This window comes from Gopherus flavomarginatus, chromosome 1, assembly GCF_025201925.1.
Source record: "Gopherus flavomarginatus isolate rGopFla2 chromosome 1, rGopFla2.mat.asm, whole genome shotgun sequence".
Lineage (NCBI taxonomy): Eukaryota > Metazoa > Chordata > Testudines > Testudinidae > Gopherus > Gopherus flavomarginatus.
The window spans coordinates 314,343,222-314,367,771 of record NC_066617.1 but is presented as its reverse complement, the minus strand read 5'-3'; the positions used below and the strand labels follow the sequence as shown (position 1 = coordinate 314,367,771).

The following is a 24,550-nucleotide window of genomic DNA, read 5'->3' as shown; positions in this document are numbered from 1 at the left end:
CTGCCTCCCAAATCATCTTCTCTCAAGACTAAACATGTCAAGTTTTTTAACCTTTCCTCATAAGTCAGGTTTTCTAAAAACCTTTTATCATTTTTGTAGCTCTCCTTGCGACTCTTTCCAGTTGTTCACATCTTTCCTAAGTTGTGGTGCCCAGAATCGGACACAGTACTCCAGCTGGGGCCTCACCAATACTTTGCCCCCATGGGACAATTGCCTTGGGTGTCTTTTCATACAACACTCTTGTTAATACACCCCAGAATCATGTCAACTTTCTGTGCAGCTGCATCACATTGACGACTCATACTCAGTTTCTGGTCAACTGTCTGGCCAGATCCTTTTCAGCAGTACTGCCACATTTTGTAGTTGTGCATTTGATTTTTCCTTCCTAAGTGAAGTACTTTGCACTTGTCGTTATTGATTTTCATCTTGATATTCAATAATCAATTTAGGCCCAAGATGCTTGAAAGAGAGCCTATTTGGTTAGTGACACAGTTCCCCGACTGTCTCTGCATCACAGAATATGGATCTCTGCTGCACCTCTATCCCAGACTTCCAGTTTGGGAAGCTAAACAATTTAAAGGCACAGTTCCAAAATCCACAGTCTATAGCTACTAGGTTTTATAGGTTTCTCTTGTCCTTTGCTTCTTGTATCATATGAATGTACTCAGATACTTTTTGTTCCTGGAATGGAATGTTTTCTGCATATAAGGCTGGAGTGGGATTCCCTCCAAGGAACAAAGTGCTTGTGTACTTCAGCAATGGGAACTATTATAAAGAACTATGAAGCTTAAATACAAGTGGCAAAATAGAGGCTAGAAGTGATCTTTAATTTAAGGCCCTGCATTTGAGGCTTCAGGGTCTCCCTGCACATATATTATGAGGGTTACGCCTAAAGAAGAAGGCCTTAAACTTGGCCAGAAATAAGCTATTGTAGGGTGACCAGATGTCTCTATTTTATAGGGACAGTCCCGATATTTGGGGCTTTTTCTTATATAGGCGCCTATTACATCCCCCACCCCCTGTCCCGATTTTTCACACTTGCTGCCTGGTCTCCCTAGGCTATTGCTGACCATGATAAGAACACTTATCCTTTTGCAGGAGGATAGTATGTGAAAGCCAAATTGCAGTGTCTCCAAGAGGAAATAAAAGAAGATGTTGAAGTCATCAGTATAGACCACATGTACAAGGAGTTTAGAGGTGAAAGAGAGGAGGGATGTGAAATAGATGAAGACAGAATTTGAGTCAAGATGCTATATAACTCCCAGGTTTTTTGTTTGTTTTTCCTTTAAATTATTTACTTTCCTATCTATAGCTCTATGAGGCTACAACTGAAGAGTGAATCTTTCAGAAATTTTCTGCCTGGCAGAAAGGACTACTTGTGTTTAGAGAGAAAAGCAGGGTGGTGATTTGTTTGTTTTGTGTTTTAATGCAAAATGCCAGAAAATTTCACACCCAGCCAACCAGAACTGGTGAAAAGCCAAAAATGTACAGGGTTTTTTTTTGGATATGAAAATATTTGCACAGCTTTCGTAAGGACTTACATTTTCAATTCACACGATAACATCCCTGTTCCTTAGCCGTTTTGTACTCTGTTTGATAGTTCTAGTGATGTGCCATTAACATCTGATGGTTAGAAATAGGCATGTTTTTAGAGTGAGCTGTCTTAATCAAAGACGGTGACCATGAGAAATGTTTGAGGAAAGAAAGCCTTCTATTGTGGCTAAATAAAACTTCCATTGGGAAGGGAATATAGATTAATCTCATCGCACATTGACCTATGCAAATTAGTGGGCAACTGCAAACCTGGTACAATTAGTTGGTAAATAATATTTGTTGTTTTATATAGTGCGAAGTGCATGCTGGAAGCTTTGCAGTGAGGTATGAAATCAGGGAGGGGAAAGCTGATTCCAGTCTGTCTCTCCTGTAAATTTGGGTTAATTCCATTGGATTTACTAGAGTTGTATCAGTGTAATTGAGGTGTGAGATCAGACCCATCTCAGTTTCTACCTTGAAGTGCTTACAGTCTATATATCGTGTAGTTTTTCTCTAGCATGCGGTGGGGATTATTTATGTAGTGTTATCATCTTGTTCTTTCAAACATTAAAAGACTTTTCATTCAGTAGAAACTGTACTCCTGGGGGAAATCTGTACCACTGCACATGTGCAGAATTTATTTCCCCCGCAGATATTTTGCTTCCACACAGAACAATGATTTTCTGATGGGGAAGCAAAGGGAAGTCATAAGAGCAGTCGTGTGACTCTCACCAGCAGTATGTTTTGGGTGCCCAGGGCAGCCAGCAGAGAGGTGAATCATTATGGGGCAGAGGGGGGGACTGGGGAAGACCTGGCTGGTGGCTCCTACCTGTACTGACTCTTCCCCTGCACAGCATCCAAGGCTGTGTCAGACCTACCCCCTCCTCTGTAGGAAGTTCTGCAAACTCTGCCGCCCCCCCCTCCATGCTTCTTGCACCCATCGCTCCTCAGCTGCAGGGACAGGGATCCCTGTACAGGGAGCTGCTCCCCAATCTGCCCAATGCCCATGCATCCAGACCCTCCTGTCGAGCCTCACCCACCCCCGCACCCAGAACCCCCTTCAATGAGCCCCACTCCCCCTGCACCTGGATCACTCCAATGAGCCATCCACACCCGAATCCCCACCCTACCAAGCCCCAACCAGCTGCACATGGCTCACTGCTCCACTGAGCTCCCCACACTCAGATCCTCCTGCTGAGCTCTATCACCCCCACACCCAGACCCCTCCCTGCTGAGCACCAACTACCTTCACCTGGACCCCCTGCAGAGTCCCATTACCATTGCACCCACAACCCCCAACAAGTCTCTGTGCATCCAGATCTCTCCCCCCCCCAACACACAGATTTCCCCACTGAGCTGCTCACACCCAGATTGCTCAACACAGAACCCTCTAAACCCACACCTGGGTCCCCACACACTAATCCCTCCACACTTGAATCCTGTCTTGCTGAGCCTACCCACATCTGGTGCACCTGACATCGAGGGGCAGGGCCCTGCAGTGTTTATGGGGCAGGCCCGGTCCTTGCACTGTGTCAGGGTTGGGTGCAGCCTCACCACTGAGTCAATGACCTAGAGGGGAGGGCAGGATGCACAGCGATCTCCCACCTCCGTGCCGCCAGTGGCCTCTGCTCTCCAATGCCATGCTCGGAGCCTTCACGTTTATTTGACAAATAAATAAAATTTGCAGAATTTTAAAATATTGTGTGCAGAAATTTAAATTTTTTGGCGCAGAATGCCCTCAGGAGTAAAACTAGGGATAAGCTCAGACCAGAAGCCTAGATCTGAATGTTTGAAGACTGGATGTTCTTCTAAAAGATATGCTCTAGAAATTATTTTGGGGAAGTTCTATGGCTTGTGTTATACAGGAGGTCAGATAAGATGATCACAGTGCTGCCTTCTGGCTTTGGATTGTATGAATATCCACCAAAATTTGAGATGTTCAAAATCTTAACCTGGTTTGGACTTTACAAATGGCTCCTGTCTGTCATCTTGGCCAAACCAAAACCCTGGATTCAAATACCTTCTAGTGGATCTGAAGCATCATCCAGGTTTTGTATCTTGCACGCATGGTTAATTCACCTGAAAAGTTGTGCTTATCAAAAGTGTTTTAAAATAAACCGTGAAGGAGTGGAGGATGAAGGATATTTCCCTTTGGTTTTGCTTAGTGACAATTTTTTTGTTTTAGTGGAAGCAGGTTAGGTTGTTTACCTTAACCTGCAATCCAGATATCTGTACACTCCATCGATACCTTTCTAGTTAAAGGTAATGGGCCAGGCTTGCTGGTTGGTTTAAGGCAATGGTTCTCACACTTTTCTACTGGTGACCCCTTTCACATAGCAAGCCTCTGAGTGCGACTCAGAGTAAAGTAAAAACACATTTTTATATATTTAACACCTTTATAAAATGCTGGAGGAAAAACAGGGCTTGGGGTGGAGGCTGACAGCTCGCGACACCTCATGTAGTAACCTGGTGACTCCCTGAGGGGTCCCAATCCCCAGTTTGGGAACCCCAGGTTAAGGGTCTAAGTGGCAAAAACACTGTTATGGGAAGAGTAGATTGCAGCGGTGCAAAGCTGACACTGTCTGTAAGGAGTTACTTGGCCAACTGTAGTGGGGCCAGTGCAGCCCCAAAAGTAGGGGGCTTTGGACAGAAAAGGTATATATCCAAGGCAGCTGGGGAGTGTGCTGATTCAGGCCTGGGCTACACTAGCGAGGTGGGAGTTCGAACTAAGATATGCAACTTCTGAAGTCGAAATAGCTTAGTTCGACTTACATGGCCATCCTCACAGTGGCGAGTCGACTGTCACGGCTCCCCCATCGACTCCGCTTACTCCTCCTGCCGAGGTGGAGTACAGGCATCGATTAGCGGATTGATTTATCACGTCCAGACGAGACACAATAAATTGATCCCTGATACATCGAACACTACTTGCCAATCCGGCGGGTAGTATAGACATACCCTTAGTGTGTCCCTGCGGAGTTCTTGTGGAGTCCTTTGCTGGAAACTTGAGGAAGGGTGGCAGCTGAAGCATCCCCTGCCTTAATTTGGAGCGAATGCCTCCTGAAACATAAAGGAGCCTTGCTAACACAGGGAGGTGTACCTTATAACTTTACCCCAGAATCTGACCTCATTTTATGCATTATTACACATATGAATATATGGTATGTTGCATTTAAGTTCAACGACAGCTGAATTCGTGTATGGTTTTGCCTGAGTAAGGGCTGCAGGATCCAGCGTGAATGTTCCAGCCCCAGCCCCAGTGTATGCAAAAATCTAGTAAACCATTTAATACCATTAACCATTTTTTGTACTGGAATCTGTCTGAAGCTTTGTTTGAACAGTTTTTTTCTGTTACCAATTTTATTTACATTGAGGTTAGTTTGTTCTTTAACTGTTAATGTCCTGTTTCATTACCAGGCATCAGAAGAAGTGTCAAAATCACTGCAAGCAATGAAGGAAATTCTGTGTGGTACTAGTGACAAGGAGCCGCCAACGGAAACAGTGGCTCAACTGGCACAAGAATTATACAACAGTGGCCTGCTAGTGACACTTATAGCCAACTTGCAGCTGATAGATTTCGAGGTAGGTCAATATTAGTTCTCTGAAAGGAAGAATTCCATCTTTTTTATCCTGATATTGTCATTTAGCTTAGTTGTAGATTCCTGAAGTTTAACTGATTTGTGTGTAGCTAGGTCTTCCCAACACTCACTTTCACTATAAACTTCTAGACATGCTGAAAGATGGGGGCTTTTTTCAATAGAGCATTCCTCTGTTGTTGTGTAGTGATCAATATGCTGATGCATCATGTTCAATTAAGGCAGAGAGGGCATCTGTGTATTAGATTCTTTCTTGGCATAACTATGGAGTATCAGAATAACTAAAAGATGGACTGTTCAGATGTGCAAGGCAATGGGATGCAAAATACAATTGAAAACATTATAATGCTGTTATATACTTCAGTGGTGCACCCTCACCCTGAGCAAGTTAAAATCTGGTCACACTATCTCTGAAAAGATACAGTGGATTTGGAGACAGAATGAAAATGACTGGAGCCATAGAAACATTTCTTTATGAAAAGAGACTGAGGGGATTGGGACAGCTTAATTGATAGAGGTATACAAAATAATGAATGGCTTGATAGATTGGACCAATCCTGTTTTCATTTCTCAGGGTAAAAGACTAAGGGGACATTAAATAAAATGGCAAGGCAGCAAACTAAATATTGGTAAAATAAGGGAATACGTAACTCATAATTAGCCTCGGGAAATCTATGCCATAGTATAACGTTAAGGCAAAGAACTGGGAATAATTCAGAAAAGGATTAAACATTCATATGGACAATGAGAATATCTCCATTTACATTAGAAATTATTAAAAATAATTTAGGATGCATATAAACTCTCATAACCAATCTCTGACTGACGCAGGTTGGGAAGAAACTTCCCCACAGGGAGGTTATTCTAGAACTTCCCTACAGCATTTCTTGCACTGCCTATGAAGGTGCTGTCAAAGACAAGATCCTGGACTAGAGAGGCTACTGGTCAGATCCAATATGGAAATTCCTGTGTTCCCAGTTGCTCGGATGAATCATCACAAATAATTCAGCATGTCGGTGCAGGGCTAGAACTCAGGAATTCTGTACTTTCAGTCCTACAGGATGCTTACACAATGCCTCCCGTTAGCCACAGTTTGAAGTAGGGGCACTAACTGAATGTGTTGTATGGGGAACCTAATTAAAACCAGCTTCCAGGAAGCATCATCCTTTTATCTTGTTTCCCAGGGGTGACTCTCTGCAATCCTGTGGGAGTCACCTTTTGTGAGCGTTCCTGTGGGGAACTGTCCCCCATTTAATGGAAAGAATCATTTGTAGTGCTGTTACTTTCTGCCTCCTTTGAAAATGAATCAAAAGGAGGAACATTTTCCAGTGTGTGAAACCTGAAGTCCTTTAGAGCTGTAACAGTGACTTTCACTGAAATGCTGTAAGAAAAAAAATACTTGTGGTATTTCACTGGAAAGTATGAAAAATATGCTCCTTCTCATGGCATTTCAGTGAGACTTAATGTTCATTTTGCAGTATTAAATGGCATAGCCTTGGGAGATTTAAGTTCTAGGGATAGATTATTTTCATTTACTTTTTAATACAAAAATTCCATTGTCAACACAAGTTCCTTCCTCTCCCTCTATTCTTGAACTGAGAGGTTTTTTGATCATAGACTTTCTTCAGTTGTTTATGTTGTTCTCTTGCAATTGCTAAGTGTGTCAGTCTCTAAATGTTTTCTTTAAAATCAGAAAAATAATCCCGTAGTTTGAAAACTGTAAAAAATAAAAGGCACCATCATCATATGACATCTCAAATCATGGGATAACTACTGCTTTAAAAACATGGCATTCTGTATAGTTTATATCAAGTAGGAAATATTCCTTGGCATATTTCTCCAGAGTACAGTCTTCCAAGCCAGGACTCTGTCTGGTGTGTCAACTGTGCACCAGCAACTATGTGGTATTTATTATTACTGTGAACAGAACTCTAAATACTTCACCTGTGAAATTAGCCTCATCCATGACCAAGTTATATAATCACACAGCAAAACTCTCTGCTTTGCCACAGGTGTTACTGTTTAGACAAATCAAGCGGATGAAACGTATACTGCATCAGTAAAATGTAATTGAAAAGGAGTTTGGTAACAGTGTATGCCCACTGTGTCTTCAGGTTCACATAATTTTTTGAGCTTCTAAACTTTCCTGGCCGCATTTGACCCTTATTTTGCTGTCTTCCAGTTGTTACCCACATATAACTGATTGATTGTCTGTGCAATTCATTACTTGTCAGCATGCAAATGCGTTTTCTGTGTTTAATCCCCATTTGTACCATTATAAATCATGTTAAAATCTGGCTTTTTTTTTGAGGATTGATGCTCTTATAAAACAGTGGAGATGGCCCTGAGCAGGAATCATGAACCCAAACAGAACTGAACTTTGGGAGGTTCTAATTTGAATTCATATCTGAACTTTATAACTTGGGCCAGTAGCTATAAAAAACTCTCTTAGTTGGCTAATAAAGGGGGTGAGAAATAGCCAGTAGCCCAGAACAAATTATAACATAAAACTGCTACATTACAGAGATCCTACATTCATTTTCTTGTTTGTGATTCCTTTAAAATATCATATTGGCTTGGGTTGTTTTATGGTGAAGGAATCTGGTTAATTATTATCCACAGAATGAGCTTATTATCCCTTGCTCATATCTAGTCACTGTGCTTTGGCTACAGTTTTGCCCCTCCTCTACTCTGCTTCTATTATATTTTGCATTTTTCATTGTAAAGAGAACTTGCGTTGCAAATTCCACATAAAGGAAGCATTGCAAAATCACATAATTCTTGCATACGTTTTTGATGGGTGCCTGCCTTTAGCCTCTAGCGGTTGTGCCATTTTAAAACACATCATTGTAGTGCACCTAGTGTTTAAAACTTAATATGATGTTTTTGGCACTCCTTCCTCTTTCTTGGCCAGAGATGGTGGTGATTCCAAAATTTAAAATGAGAGTGTGGTAAACTATGTGGCTGATATTTCTAAAGCCCTTAATAATTTAGGCCTAAGGAACTTGAGTGATTATTCCTCTGCTGTGAGCCCATAAAGCAGTTGTGATTGACCAGCCTGTCCTTGCTGACTTTCCTGAAGTTCAGACTGGATAGTGCCATTGCTTTGTCTGTTCAGGACCCCCTACTCTATATGAAAATTCTTTGCTAAATGAGTCTTCCAGAGTCCCTCTGAGGCTGACTTCAGGACTTTGTGTAAGGCCTTTTTGTTTTGGCACTTACCTACCTACAATGGGAAATTTAAAAGTATGAGGTTTTTCTTTCAGGCGACCTTCCCCACTACCACCAACATACATGGGTTTCTGTCTGACATTTGAACATAATAGATTTATTTTAAATCAAGAAAATAATATCCTGCACTCAGCTGGAATCTGGATGCTGGTGGGGCTCAGGATGTGTCGTCTTTGGGACAAGCCTCATATCTGTTTTCTTCTGTAGTCTATTCAGTGTTCACTGATGTCACTGGGAGTCCAGACACTCGAGAGGCAGTCCCAAGGGTCTGTGAAATCTCTCCCCAAATCCTGTGCTTATGCAGCTAAGATCATTTACATTTCTGGCCAATGTTGTCTCCCCTTTTCAACAGCTCTTCTTTTCTGGATTATTTTCATTGTGTACTTACTTTTGGAACTCCTGGGAACGTGTCTCATGACTTACGGATTTAATTGTGCAGCATTCTGGATTTATGTGGAGATTGTTACAGTTTAAAAGGGAAAATTTTAAAAAAGAAGTTGGCTTAATTACAGGAATGTCCAAGTGTCAAGAATATCTCAAATAACAGCAGATGGGCCATCCTACTGATTTGATTCCCTTTCTTAGTCTCTTACTCTCCAGGCCAGCTGGGCTGGAACAACTAGGAAGGCAGAATATTCAGTCCTTCTCGAGAGTGATTTATTTGCAAGGATGAAGCTAGGAAAATTCTCCTCTGTGTGAAACTATCTGCCCTTTGCCTTGAGACCTTCATTAATTTCCCAGCCAAGGAATGTGTTTGTCTTCTTGTAATGCTTCTATGAATATTATACAGATTATAAATAATGGACAGTGCAAACCATAGGAAAGTGTTATGACCCAATATTTGTCTGCTGCAAGACCTTTTAATGCAACTCTCTCCACTTTTGCAACAGCAACCTCTCTGGGTGATTATAAAATGGCTCAGAAGGGCCTTCTCAGAAGTCTTTAACTGGAATGATGACGACTAATGCGGTACAAGATTCAGAAGATGTATATGTGGGGGGTAACAGCAGGAGAAAATGGGAGGGTTCCTCAGGGCTTCAGCGAAGTTAGGGACCAATCTCATCCAGTTTTGGGGGAATAAAGCAGAGTCAACAACAACAAAAAACCAGAGCACAGATAATGACAATAACATTTGTCTTATACTTAAGGTTAACATAAAGATTATAAGAGGAATGGTAGTCCTGTCCTTCAGTACACCAGGCACGTTGCTGTATATTAGGAGTTTTTAAGAACAAGAGTTAGCTGAGTTTGAGCTATCATTTTGATTGTGATAGTAATAAAAGGAAGAATGTCTAGTCAGACCAAGTGGGTCAAAACCATGCATTGCACTGCCCCATTGGGAGCTCGATTTGAGTGCTGCTGTGAAGACTCAGAAATTGGGGGCTCAGGGAGCAGCTGTGCATCACTAGTGAGACATGTTGCTAATTAACAGAACAAAAGATTTGGTTTTTGTCTTCACTTTTGGCAAAAGAAAATGCAAATGGTGGAATTGGTATTGTCCAGAACAAATAGATGGGGGAACCACAGGATCCTGTTGAGCCATTGGAGATGCACCCATCTTTCGAGCAATAAGATGTGGGGGAATCAACAGCAAAGAAAGACAGCTAGGGCAAGTTGGTGTTGACTTGTTCTGTTTTGGGTTTCTTTTCCTATTATAAATAAAGATGCTAATGAATAATCAAATTCTTTCATGTTTTCACACTTGCAACTATGTTTTGTTTCTTTAATAGGGCAAAAAGGATGTGTCCCAGATATTTAACAACATCTTGAGAAGACAGATTGGCACTCGAAGCCCTACTGTGGAATATATTAGTGCCCATCCACATATCCTATTTATGCTTCTAAAAGGGTGGGTGTTCATTTTGATCTGAGTTTGATTTCCATTAAGCAGGATTGTCTGGTGAATGCTTGTATTACATTTGATCTACCTTATATGATGGTTTTAAAAAAAAGTGGATGAAATTTCAGCCTTAATTTCAGATTTCTTGGCTTCTGTTGACTTGCTACTACTTAAGTGGACACCTGTACACATTTCAGGACTTTACCTGCATTATTTATTTGGCCATGATTTCTTGGCCAAACTCCATATTGGGGTAATTATATTCTGACTGCTTTCCACCTCTATTTTCCATGAGATACTGTCTTCCGTTCCTGCCCTAAACTGTTGTGTAGGATTGATGGGTGCAGCTAAGTAACTGCTGAGTTCCTTTCACAGGTGGCTGCATTTCGGTAGTGAGCAAAATGATTCCTATAAATATTTGGCCAAATTCTGGACTGTTGCATGTTGTGTAGAGAAACAAATGACTACAAGAAAGGTAGTGGTGTCTGAAAGACATGTTCTACAACCCCTCGTGACCACATGGACTTTGCACGGTTGGGGCTCTGTGAGTTTTGGACTGACGTCAGAGAGGGGGATGGAATCAGGGAACATGTTCCCCTCAACAACCAGCATATTTCCAAGTGCAGATCAATGCAGAAGTTAACGCTGCTCTTTTCAGCATGAATTCTCCCTCTGGTTTCTGTCTCATAATTAGTGCTCAGCTCAGAGGCCTCTAAGATGAGCTATGCTGCCATGAAAGGAGGCTAGGCAGCAGCACAGAGGAGATGTTAACTGCATTGATGCATGGGAATGCATGAGTGAGACCAAACTTCTCTGAGGCTTCTGTTCTCCCTGCCCTTATATTGAGAATCTTAGCTTTTCCATGGTTTGAAAGCAGCTATTTTCTTATCACTCTTTCATTTTTTTTTTCTGGGGGAGGGTGAATATAGGCCATTGTTTATAAAGAGCTTTAGGATTGTTTTGGATGAAAGTTACTATGTAAACATAAGACGTTATATTGATCAGTTAATAAATATAACCAGTATAATATCTTGCTTAACCATAAAATAGCAGTACTGTTAAACCCAGGCATTCAAAAATCACGAGATGGGCCCCCAAAATTGAGATTAAAAAAATACATCTGGGGATCTTTAATTACCTTTTTTGAGCCTTTACAGTTTTAATTTTCAAGCTTTTCTCTACAACCATGGATAGCAGCAACTTACTGTTTACAAAAAATGCACTCTGGGATTTTCATATAACAACATAGCTCCATGGGCTGGGACTTAAAGAAAAATCCCAAACATTGCGGGGCTCACAATGAAATCACAAGAGCTGGCAACATGCTCACAGCTCTGGTAATGATTTAAAAAATAATAATAATAATAATTGGACTTTGACTGTATTACTAGTTGGGATTTTTTTCCCTGATTTTCCAAATTAGGAGCCTGCTCCTGTTGAAATTGGTGGCAAAATTCTGGTTGACTTCAATGGGGGCAGGATTGAGCCCACCATTTTTGATAAATTTGCGGGATAAATACAGAAACTGAGCCACTCATTGGTCTTAACATATCATTGGATTTAATAGTTTAACTTTAATTTATCCTTAACCTTGAAGCTCAGATTTGTTTTATGTCTGTTTTTCTAAGTCACGGAGGCAGCAGATTCTCAAAAGGATGCCAGCCAGCCAGCTATATGGATTTTTGTTGTTGCTGAATTTTAATTAATTAATGTCAAGCTACGGATTATGTATTGGGTGAATACTCTATTTCAGAAAACTAGTCTTAATGATTATGCCAATTTGTTTCTCTATAAAATATTAGCATTTAAAAAAATTTAATAGTGTGTGTGTGTGTGTGTGTGTGTGTGTGTGTGTATATATATATATATATATATAAATAAAATTTTAATAAAGCAAGGCATGAGGTCCATTCACTTATTTGTATCAAGAACGCATTTGTCGGCACAAATTTGGCATTTGCATGTGACTTTTCATGTCTAGTTGTAATGATTGCATATACAAAAGGTGTGCAAAAATGCACACAGATTTTGGGCGTCAACTACGAAGTGAGTTGGTTGCTAATAAGTTAAACAAAATTCCCGAAGGAAATACTTTACAGCTCACTTATATAGTTGCGTCATTTTGATACATTCAAAGTACTGCCTATTTAATGTATATGTGGTCAAATCCTGAAGTACCCTGCCTGCGAATACATTGCTCAGATGAAAAGCTACATTTTTGTTGCATTGAGACTAGTCTGCGGAGATTTGTGTGAGGGATTTCTGTTTTTCTCTGCTGGCTGTAGATGTGACTTCTCTGGCAGGTCTCCACAGGAGAACATAGGCAGTAAGAAAGTGAGTATCTCCTACAAATGTAATTTGTGCTCAGCATGGATCTGCATGGGTCAAATCCTACAGAAAGGGGCATTTGAAGACCATCTCTGCTGCTCCCCAATCTCGAATACTTCAGGCTGGTCTACATTGAAAAGGTACATTGGCATAGGTATGTCTCAAGAGACGTAACTATGCTGACCTAACCACGGGTGTAAACAGCACTAGGTTAATGGAAGTATTCTTCCATCAACCTAGCTACCGCCGCTCAGGGAAATGTATTAATTACCGCAATAAGAGAACTCCACATGGTGCTGTAGTGAATGTCTACACTGAAGTGCTACAGCAACACAGCTGCAGCAGCGTTTTTAAGTGTAGATATAGCATCAGTAGTAGTTGTCTGTAAACAGCTTCTGGGGCTAAGGATTTCTTCAATCTACCGTTTTGCAGCGCAGCTTCAAATGGCTGTGAAGATATGTACACTGTTCCTTTAAATTTCTAGCAGGAATCCAGATAGGAGGGGCTAGGCAAGGTTCCATGCAGAAACTTGACAATGAAGTAGAGAAAGGCAGAATAGCTGAAGAAATAATGTTTTTCTTATGCTGATTAAATTTGTTGTTCAGAGTTAGAGGAAAACAATTCTCTGTGACCCTTTTGCCTTGTCATGTGACAGTGATAATAGCTCCTTTAATCACTGCTTAGGTAAATTTCATAAAATTTTCTGTTGATTAAGTAAAAAATAAATATTTGTATAATCTTCAAGTCAGTTTTTTAAACCATTTTTTTACCACTTTTTACTAGCTTTCTCTTTTGGATTCTTCTTTCCTTCCCCCTCCAATTTTCTTTGGCACATTGCCTGGTTTTATACAGTGTGGTGCAATTCTGTAAAATATTTTTGAATCGTGTCCCATCTATTCTTGGGACTCTCTGGAAATAAATAGGAAAAAAAAAGGTAATATGGAAGCTTATAATGTATATTGTAGCATCAGTGGGAATAGCACTATTAACTGTGCCAAAATATTAATGGATGTCAGTCCTGGAGAACCTTATAAGAAAGAACTAAAGAATTCTACTGGAATGGTCCAAAACTCTCACTTTTACAATATTACAGCGATATTTGGGGATTGCTGCTGAATGCTGTAACTTTTATATATTCATCATCATTGTGGGAAATCCCAAAGGTACATGGCCCCCTTGTAAATCAAGCACCACCTGAATTGATCTCTGTCAAGGTGCTTAATGTGGTTTAGCTGCACATTCAGCTTATGGCCCTCATTAGCAATCTTCTTACACCACTGAAGTTTGTGGCATCTATGTGATCACTGGCCATGGAGTAGTATACACACTTCAGAATTCATTGGTCTTCAATTCTTATAACATGTCCATACCAAGAAAGCAGCTGAAACTGAACCATTGCTGATGGAAGTGGCTGCTGGGTTTATTGGCTCTGAAGATCCTCATTTCTGATCTTGCCCTGCCACTTAATATGGAACAACTGACAAAGATGATGACGGTCAAAAACATTAATCTGATGTTCTTCAGCCTTCCTCAGCACCACTTCCATACAATGGAGCTGATGTACTCATGGTTCCATAGATCCACAGCTTCATAGCAAGCTTGATGTCCCCTCAGAGGCTGCTGAACAGCATGAAACATGACAGCAGCTGCTGCCATACAAGCATCCACAGGCGCTGGCTTCTCATTTTCCCCGAGGGTGCTCAACCCCCACTCAGCCCCAGGTTCCACCCCCACTGCACCCAGCTTCTTCCCGTCCCCACTCCACCCCCGGTCATGCCTCAATTTCACCCCTTCCCCCAAGGCCTCACCCCACTGGTTTCTTCCCCACCTCTTTCCGCCCCCTCCCCCAAGCTTGCAAGCCATAGTGTGCAAGAGGTGTTGGGAAGGGGAGGAGATGATCAGCTCGGGCCACCAGCGGGTGGGAGTGGAGGGGGGGAGCTTGGCTCCCGCTGGGCGCTAAGCACCTGCTAATTTTTCTCCATGGGTGCTCCAGTCAGCACCTATCCAAGTATCTACATCTTTTGAGTATTCTCCAGTGCTGTCTGACACTGCCCAAGTATTTGACAGTTGCTACCTGGACAGATTTTTACTGAGCTGGTTGTAATCTGGATCTGGGAGCTGCTTGATGGGAATGGCCAGAGTGTTAGTTTTATCCAGATTAATTACCAGATCAACATGCACTGCTTCTTTCCCGACCAGATCAGCCGTTAGCTGCAGTAATTCACCACACTAAGCCAACAAGACAATGTTATTGGTGTATTCAAGATCTCGAAGCAGAATAGTGTTCAGTTCAATGCCACCGATGACTGCCTCCTTGACAAAACAAGGAGTAACAGTCTCAAGTTGCAGTGGGGGAGGTTTAGGTTAGATATTAGGAAAAACTATTTCACTAGGAGGGTGGTGAAGCACTGGAATGGGTTACCTAGGGAGGTGGTGGAATCTCCTTCCTTAGAGGTTTTTTAAGTCAGGCTTGACAAAGCCCTGGCTGAGATGATTTTGTTGGGAATTGGTCCTGCTTTGAGCAGGGGATTGGACTAGATGGCCTCCTGAGGTTCCCTCCAACCCTGATATTCTATGATTATCTATCAACCAATCAATACCAGTATTGAACAAAGACGGTGACAGAATGCAGCCCTGTTGAACTCCCATGGAGATAGGAAACCATACCATGTATCTGCCTTTGACTCCAACACAGCTTTCTGTTCCTTTATAGAACTCTTTGTGCTCTCTCTTGATTGATAGAACTTTTTTATACAAGGGATCTTAATAAGGTGCCTTGAGCCTGTAATACATTTGAGCAAACACAGGGGCACCTGTCTGCATGGATCCAACTTCAGGGTTGAGTTCCAACTTCCACAACTTATTATAAGTGCCTAACATAGGGGTAGGACCCCAATCATACAATTTGTAGCAGGTGACCAGTCTTCTGTGCTCATGTGCCATAAATTGCAAGATTGGGTCTATGTGCTTAACTTAGCCCTGTATTTCCTTTGTTTACTTTTTTTTTAATTGATTATGTATTTTCTTGTGAATATAATAATATATTTCATTACAAAATTCATTTAAAAAAGGAAGAAAAACTAAACCCAAAGTAATGCTACAAGTAATCTCTCCCTGCATTTGTCCATCTCTGTTGTAAAATTATAGGATGCTGTCTCTGACATATATTTTATTTAAAAAATAAGTCAATCAGGATGTATGTTTTACACACAATTGTAGAAAAAACAGCACAGAACTGTCATGAAGGCAAGTCATTGTTTGCATAGTATTGAATGAAAAATTTCCATTGCCACCTGACAGTCAGTTCCCAGCAGCAACAACAAAAGGTCACTATTTTCACTGCATAATGTGAGCTCTGTTGTTAAGTGGGAAGATTCCCGAAATTTCTCAGCGTTTCCTGTGTAATACTGCAGTGTCACTGCCAGCTTGAGATAACTATTCCTTTCCGTTCTCATTTTACTTCTCAGTTAATCCCTCCCAAATTGTCAGTTTCACAAAAACACTCTGGAAATGGTGTGTGTGTGTGTGTAATGTAATGTAATGTAAAGATAATAGGATAATTGACGTATGTGCTGCCAAGGGGACTAACTTTAATGGTCTTTTATTTTCCCTTTATGGAGGCTCAGTATGATTTGCAGAGTGCAAATACGACTTCAAATGAATGTAGCTTTTGGTATATAAATTAGCAAATATCCTTGGGATAAATTAATCCCTGATGTCCATTGGAATCCATTGCATTTGATGGTGTTAGTCTAGGGATGAATTCAGTCCCCCGTGATGTAAAATAATGTATAACTTTGTACCAGAGAAAATTACAGCAGACTTCAGTTCAGATGCTAGGATGGCGTTCTGTACATGAAAGAAATCAGAGTTCAAAATCTCCATGGGCCACCTTGCCATGCTGTGTTTCTGTGCTGTATTCCTTTCTGAACAGGGATAATATCTATACTATTACAGCATCACTAAAGGCTTGATCCTGTGCTCATTAAAGTCAGTAGCAAAACTCTCATTGACTTTAGTGATGTAGGATCAGGCCTAAGAAGCTGAGGGGGATGTTGCAATTTGTCAAGAAGTCTCTTCTTGTGCCCCTCCAATCTTGATGCCCTGCTTGTCTCCTTCTTCCACCTTTATTTCTGTCCTTTTTCTCTCCTGGCCCCCCCCCATTCCAAGTGACTTCTATTCTCCTTCAAGTCTCTGTTTGACTTGCTGATTTCACAGTGTCCACAAAAATGAGTTTTAAATGTTGAAGTGATTTCTTCTTCTGGGTTTCCCAGTGCATCCTGTGTTCAGTGTCTATCTTTTAGGTTGTAAGTTCTTCAGAGCAGGTAGGATCTCCATTTTGTGTCTTTACACCACTGAGCACATTATCAGCTAATAATAACTAATAATTATCACTAACAATGCTGTATTAGCATCTGGTAATGGATTACTTTCCCTCCTGGTTCTCTGTTAAATTTCAGTGGCTCTGAATGGAACTGCTGGTGCAGACAAAGTGCTAATTATGGCCAGACAGCTGGTAATCTTCTTTCAGGTACATTTCAGGAGCCAAGTACAACTTGCCTTACTTATGTAGCTCCAGTGACATACCAAATTCTGAATAATGAAGCGTTTGACTTAAGGGTTCTGCTGCGTTTACTTACAATGATACTTGTGGTTTTGGAAGTGTATTGTGTTGGTAAAAATATAATGTATTTATATTCCTCCTAAAATGTTCCCTAGCCCACCCATTAAACATTTCCTGGCCACACTCCTAGAAGTGACTGCCTCTTCTGTTTGAAAAGGTGCATTTGTACTAATGTGACCTGATGCAGTAGAGAAGAGGAAACTCTTAACAGAAAACATCTGTGGACATTTACTATATAAAGAGTCAGATGTTTAGTTGCAAATGGCCCCCCAAATGATAGAGAGATGCTTGATTGTCATCAGCTGCTTGGGATTTATTTTCGTTTGAGGCAAGAGGAGCTTCATTTGACTTTTGAATCAGTGGTTTATTTTTCACTAGGCCAGCTATTGTAGTCATCACGTGGAAATATGCAGCCTTAGTATGCTCTGGAAACACTACCATTCTTTTTAACGTGGAAGCTGGTGGTGAATTTGAAAGGCCTACTCACTCACAGCACAGATGGCAGTCTGTCTTATATTTTAGCCTGACAGTAGAAATTAATTGTGCAGAGAAACAATAAGGCAAATAAGCTTTGGCTAACAGGCAGTTTTGATAGACTGTAGTCAACCTATTGAAGCAGAGTTTCCTCTCTATTCATTTGGGCCCTGTCACTTTCAGCTAAATGAACGTTGTTAAAGCATGTTCATTGCGTAGTAATTTAAATGTTGCAGGGGGAGGAGGTTTGGGATTTTTGGTTGGCTAAATCGCATCTATTTTTTTCTTCAAACCTTGCATGATTTATTTCAGTATGCACTTTGACTTAAAGGAGATGCAATGTATTACATAGGAATTAGAGAGAGATGTAAACCCTCAGGGATGGGAGGGAGGGAAGTCAAGTGTGCTTGCTGCTGTACAATACAGTATGTTTGCCATAAGGTGGTTACAACTTGAGGGCCAGATGCTGGTCTTCTGAACAAATCTCCACAGAGACTGAGATGAACAAAATTCTGCCCAAACTCCCAGGCTACAGAATAGGTCATCAGAACTGCAGAGAGACAGACACTAAAGAGGCTGCATGGATAAACTCTTCCTCTCTTGCTTGTTAGACATTAGTGTTCCAGTGGAGTCTTTTCTTATTGCAGAGTGGAAAAGGGAAAAAACATGGTTTATGAGGTGGTATATATTTTACTTATAAAAGTTAAGGATCTCAGAATTAATTTAAAAGGGGATTGGAATATACTGTATTTGATTTACCCTCTCAATTCCAAAATGGTGAAGGAATTCTGGTCAAAATTTTCAAACACACCCCAAAATCACCAGCAGAGACCAAGCATAAAAATTTCAATGGAAATGTAAGTATTTCAGAAATTTTAATTTTCATTCCACTCCCCTCCTTTTTTTTTTGTACTATTAGCAACCTTAATTATATAACTCAGGGTTCTCAAACTGGGGGTCGGGACCCCTCAGGGGGTCCTGAGGCCATTACATGGGGGGTCCTGAGCTGTCAGCCTCCACCCCAAAACCCACTTGCCTCCAGCATTTATAATGATGTTAAATATATTAAAAAGTGTGTTTAATTTATTAGGGGGGGTCACACTCAGAGGCTTGTGATGTGAAAGGGGTCACCAGTAAAAAAAAAAAAAATTTGAGACCCACTGATACAGCTGATGTTTCTGAAGTATGGGTCCAAGCCATGAAGGTTGGATCCAGTGTTCTGTATTAGGGCCTTCTAGTATGTGTTTCTGTTGGTAGATGCATCTTATATGTGGTAGGCAATTGCCCATTTATGCTTAAAATAACCCTCTTTGGTGCTTTTTCATACTCTAGGTACGAAGCACCACATATTGCCTTACGCTGTGGAATTATGCTGAGAGAATGTATCCGGCATGAGCCACTTGCCAAAATCATCCTTTTCTCAGAACAGTTCAGAGACTTTTTCAAATATGTGGAAATGTCAACGTTTGACATCGCTTCTGATGCCTTTGCTACATTTAAGGTAAATTATTTGATGTCCATGGGAACTTTACAATATTGTGTTTAAAACAGCACTCCTCCCTCACTGGCTTTAGACTGTTGGATGCTGTATAGTACACAGGGATTGGGGTTTTTTTTTCTAGTAGACTGCTTTTTTTAACTGTTAGACAGAGAGGACTAAATTCATCCCTGGTCTGATTGTGACTGGATTTACAGCAGGGATACTGTCGGTCGAGTCTTTAATTTAATCCAGATTTCTATTTCTTTGATGTCCTGCATCCTGATGTTCCAAGGCATTTTGTATAACCATTTAAAACTAAAATTAGCCATGTATCACATATAATCCCTTAAAAAATAATATATGGGATGAATCATTTTAGTCATTCACAATGTTCATTACTTCATCTTACTGCTCTGAATTTGGTCCTTACACACCACGCTGCTTGTCCTATCTATAACTGTGGCTAAGCTTTTCTCATAGATTCATCTTAAAATATTGGCAGTTATACAGTCCAGTCCTACATGGTACTCATTGCCTTCTTCCTGGGGATCTGTGGCCTTGGAGGACCAAGCAGGTTCAGATTTTAAGGCCTTGATCACTGCAATTTCTTGCATGAAGACACGCTACTACACCTACACAGAACCCTAATGAAGTCACTGGGACTTTGCATGGGTGCAGCAGTCTGGAACATACAATGAATTTCAGGATTATGGCCTAAGAGAATAATTGCTGTGCAGACTCAGGTGTCTTGTTCTTAGGTAACTTAAAACAAAGAGAATGCAGCAGCCTTTAGGTTTTTATTCTTCAGAAGCAGAGTTAGGCAAATATTTAAAATAAATTCCATGAATATATGTGTGAATAGTTACATGAACTACCTTTCGCAGTATTCACAATTCTTTATTTTGTTTGTATCCAGATCTAAGTACAACTTACAAGAAATCCTGTCTGGGCTCTAGGTGCTAAATTTAAAATAATCACAAAACCAAAACATCAGCATGCTTTTTGCAAATTGGTTGTTACATTGATCCAATCACAGAACAGATGTAAATCATATGATTGATGTGATCAATCACAATGCAATAACACAATTCAAATAGCAAGCTACAGAGTCAACAAAATTAGTGAAAGTTTTCTTGAATAATTTTGATGAATGAATAAAATATATGACTTCCTTAATCGGTGCACAGACATTCTACAAACTGAGAAAGAGGAAGGACCATCCCCACCTTGGGAGGCCCATGTAAGGGCCAGATGTAACTGCTGTATCTGCACTGCTTCCATATTCTTGGAGGAGCAGGGAGATGGAATCTGTTCTGCTTCTCGGCACCATTCCATGGAGTGGGTCTGGCACACACACAAGAAAAAGCTGGCAAGGCACACTGCTGAAAGGAGTGTAGTAGTGGTTTTGAGTCCTCTATGTACTGCATCGTTCAAGGAGGTATTCTGCCTCCATGACACAGAATATCTCCCAGTGGTCTCCATGGGCAGGTGTGGCCACACACCACTTTTTTACCATAGGCTGCGTTTAAATGGCACAGTTTAGTTCATTATTGTTTCAGGGAACTGAGTGCTGACATTGTACGTGGAAGTTTTATCCTCACTAAGTCCTTGTGGACTAATGCTTCTGCCGAGATGAGCAATGTAAATCTTAACCAATAGAAAAGACATCACCACATATTTGAAACATCAGTAAAAACAGACTGAAAGAGTGACTGCCAGACACCTTCAAACCTGGCTCTGTGACTGCAACAGGATAACAGACACTTGTGCAGAAAAATAATACCAATCCCATAATAAAGCAGATTTTGCCAGCGTCAGCCCAAACAAAATGCACTCATTCCATGCCTGAAGTGAGTGACATGCTAAACACATAATTAACAAAACAAAACAAAAAAACCTCTTTTTTTGCTTAACCATCCTGGACAAAAGGCTGACGTGATTATTAATACCACTTCCAAAGATGAGCTAGGAGATTGGTAGCATGAGTAGTTGAACAAGGTCATTGCCCTAAGGACTTTAAATTGTCAATTTTAGACACTGCACAAGTGAGAATAAGAACAAACAAGAGGGAGGACTTGAAACATCTCCCCTCTGATTGACATCTCTGCCACTTGGCTTAATATCAGCTTTTCATCAGATCAGTATGGTACCATGTACTAATAATTTCCAATCAGTCAGCTATTTCGTCTGACCACCTTTGCCTAAATCTTTCTTCTAAGCAATTCTGGAGTGTTGCCTCCCACAGCTTGTCTTGGTTTTGCAATGTCAGTTGTGAACTCTGATAGTGTTAGGAAGACTCACTGGAAAGCAATGCCTTCTCCACTAGGTATTTTTTGGGACCTTCCTAAACAAGATTGTCGCTGGCTTTGACAGGCCTGGCATCTCCATGTCCATGGAATAGTTGTGAAGTAGGAAATGCTGTGTTATTTTACCATGCTGCCTGTTACTCAGTTTAGAGAGAGAAAGCCTGTGAGGTAATGTCTTTTATTGGACCAACTTCTGTTGGTGAGGGGGACAAGCTTTCAAGCTACACAGAGCTCCACTTCAGGTCTGGTTTTGTACTGTCCACTAATAGATAATGTAAGAATTTTGGCTGACAAGTAATTCAGAGATTAGTCCTTATGTATGTTGCCATCTTAAAAGGATGGAGAACTTGCATAAGTTGCTATAATGTGTACTATGGACAAGAGAGTACTTGGGTCAGTGTAGTCCTTTTTAAACAAAAAAACAACTGGTAGATCCAGCAATACCATGTAGGAGTCTGCAAACTTATAGCCAATGCCCATTTAGTATATCATTAGAAGAAATATAAGAATCCCTGAAGAGGGTGCCAGCTGCAATCATGTGTCTCTCACCCCATAATAGGGGTTTCCCATGCTTATTTCCTCCGCTGCTTTGTCCACAAAAGGTTCCCTTTGTTCCTACTTCCTTAATAGTATTCCAGTCATTTAAAAAGAAGAATGACTAATTGCATTACTGCTGTTCCCAGCCCCAGCACTGTGATCATGGAGTTGGTGCCAGACAACGCAACAAAGCACCTTTGAGCTGTATTAGGGACTGCAGGCTGCTTTGCCTCCAGTGTGTAACCAGCAGATCCATGTAACTTGAAAACGTTTCCAATACACCCTGACTGGATCAAAGGTGCCACATGCACCTGTACTGGTCATATGGTCCTAGGACTGCAGTACAGCAATGCGGCAAATTTTAACTGATGGCTCTGTAAACTTGTAGTTCATGAGACTAGTTTAGAATAGAGAAATAAGCTGGTGAAAATAATTACCCTGTGATTACACAGTACTTACCATGTAGGTCTATATTTACTTTGTATGTTAGGTGAGGGTTGTAAAATAGAGAAATTCATGCAAAATCGTAGGTGTAATTTCAGTCTCATTTTACCTCAGTATTTTTTCATCCCTTTTCCTCAGTGTTTAATGATGCTTCACAATGCACATTTGTAGAAGTGCATAAAAAAATCTCTTCCCATAATTCTGGAAATGGGACTAGTGCTGCATCTTACATTACATGAAGGTTTTAGGATAAAGGTCAAGTTGGCAGATGAACTCAGTAGGGAAGTAATGGTAAGTCTCTAGATTGGATTTAGATGTGGGGGGAGTAGAGCCACAGTGAGTATGGATGTGGGAATAGAGCAGTGACAGGCAAGGCTAGATGGTAATCATAGAACTGGAAGGGACCTCAAGAGGTCATCTAGTTCAGTCTCCTGCACTCAAGGCAGGACTAAGTATTATCTAGACCATCCCTGACAGGTGTTCATCCAACCTGCTCTTAAAAATTCCCATTGATGGAGATTCCACAACCTCCTAGGCAATTTATTCCAGTGCTTAACCACTCTGACAGTTAGGAGGTTTTTCCTGATGTCCAACCTAAAGTGCCCTTGCAGTTTAAGCAATGGAAGCCCATTGCTTCTTGTCTTATCCTCAGAAGTTAAGAACAACAATTTTTCTCCCTCCTCCTTATAACAACCTTTTATGTACTTGAAAACTGTTATCATGTCCCTTCTCAAGTCTTCTCTTCTCCAGACTGAACAAACCCCATTTTTTTCAGTCTTCCCTCATAGGTCATGTTTTCTAGACCTTTAATCATTTTTGTTGCTCTTCTCTGGGCTTTCTCCAATTTGTCCACATCTTTCCTGAAATATGACACCCAGAACTGGACGCAATACTCCATTGAGGCCTAATCAGCGCAGAGTAGAGTGGAAGAATTACTTCTCATGTCTTGCTTACAATATTCCTGCTAATACATCCCCGAATGATGTTTGCTTTTTTTGCAACAGTGTTACACTGTTGACTCATATTTAGCTTGTGATCCACTATGACCCCCGGATCCCTTTCCTCAGTACTCCTTCCTAGGCAGTCATTTCCCATTTTCTGTGTGTGCAGCTGATTTGTTCCTAATGGCACTCGGGTCAGGAGAAGGGTGATGTGGAGCTGGAGAGGCAACATGAAGGTCAGCTGAAGCAACCACTGTGACAAGTGGAAACCAGTGTTGCTAACTCTCACAATATTATTGAGAGTCCTGTGATAGTTTTAGTTTTTTAAAGTCTCAGCTCCTGATTTCATGTGATTGTTAGAATTTCTGCTTTCATTTTTTAAAAGTATCTAGCCATTGTGGTTGCAGGAAAAAGCTTGAAAACATGACTTGATCACACCTTAAGGGCTCAAAAGGCAGCTAGAAAGAATCCCGAATCTATTGTTTTTAGAAAATGTTATGACTTTTTATGCCAATTTCATTATTTTGGGAACTTGAGGGATAGCAGTACTGAGAAATTGGAGAGGTAGGCCAAGGGGAGAGAGTGAGGAGAGCAACAGGTTAGATCAAACCATTTCAGCACTGACTGAAGCACTGCAACCTTTTTATTTACATGTCCCTCAAAGCAAGAAGAAGGGCATGACTGGGATTTGCTCTGCTATCTCCCTGTTAAATCTTCCTCTAATGGGAGGGCTGAGGTGGACCAAATGCAAGATGCAGAATTAACTTCTATGGTCTGTGGTTGCTGCTCAGCTCCTGTTGCAGCACTGCATGCTGGGACCTACAGTCTCCACAGGCCATATCTCCATATTAAAGAGGATGTTGGCTGCAATGTGCTTTACTTTATGCAATATATATGTGACTGTAATGTATTTGTGACTTGCAATAATAGCCAGTGTAGTCCTTGAGCAAAAATTGTTTGCCTGTTAGGTTTAATGCGTAGGAACAGTTTGATTATTCTCTGTAAAAACCACCTAAAAAAGCTGGGGAAAAATCTTCGCAACGAGAGATTCTTCTAAATATAGATATGGCTCTTTTTTTTTTTCTTTCTTTTGTCAGTAGGTTTTTGCTGTCATAGAAACAAGTTATTTCTTTCCTCTTGAAAAGCTAATTAGAAACATGATGAGAGAAACCTCAGATATAATTAGAAGTCTAATAGAGAATTCAGCTCACCAGTG

The 24,550-nt window shown here is 40.8% G+C and overlaps 1 protein-coding gene across 4 annotated transcripts in view; it reads left to right on the top strand.

Annotated features, from left to right (window-relative positions):
- CAB39L (calcium binding protein 39 like) overlaps nt 1-24,550 on the top strand; it is a 108,997-nt gene that overhangs the window by 63,945 nt on the left and 20,502 nt on the right. For all 4 annotated transcript variants that reach the window (XM_050950767.1, XM_050950760.1, XM_050950776.1 and 1 more), the window contains 3 exons: nt 4,951-5,115; nt 10,091-10,209; nt 18,959-19,127. In XM_050950767.1, the coding sequence (XP_050806724.1) occupies nt 4,951-5,115; nt 10,091-10,209; nt 18,959-19,127 (453 nt within the window). The remainder of the gene's footprint in view (nt 1-4,950; nt 5,116-10,090; nt 10,210-18,958; nt 19,128-24,550) is intronic.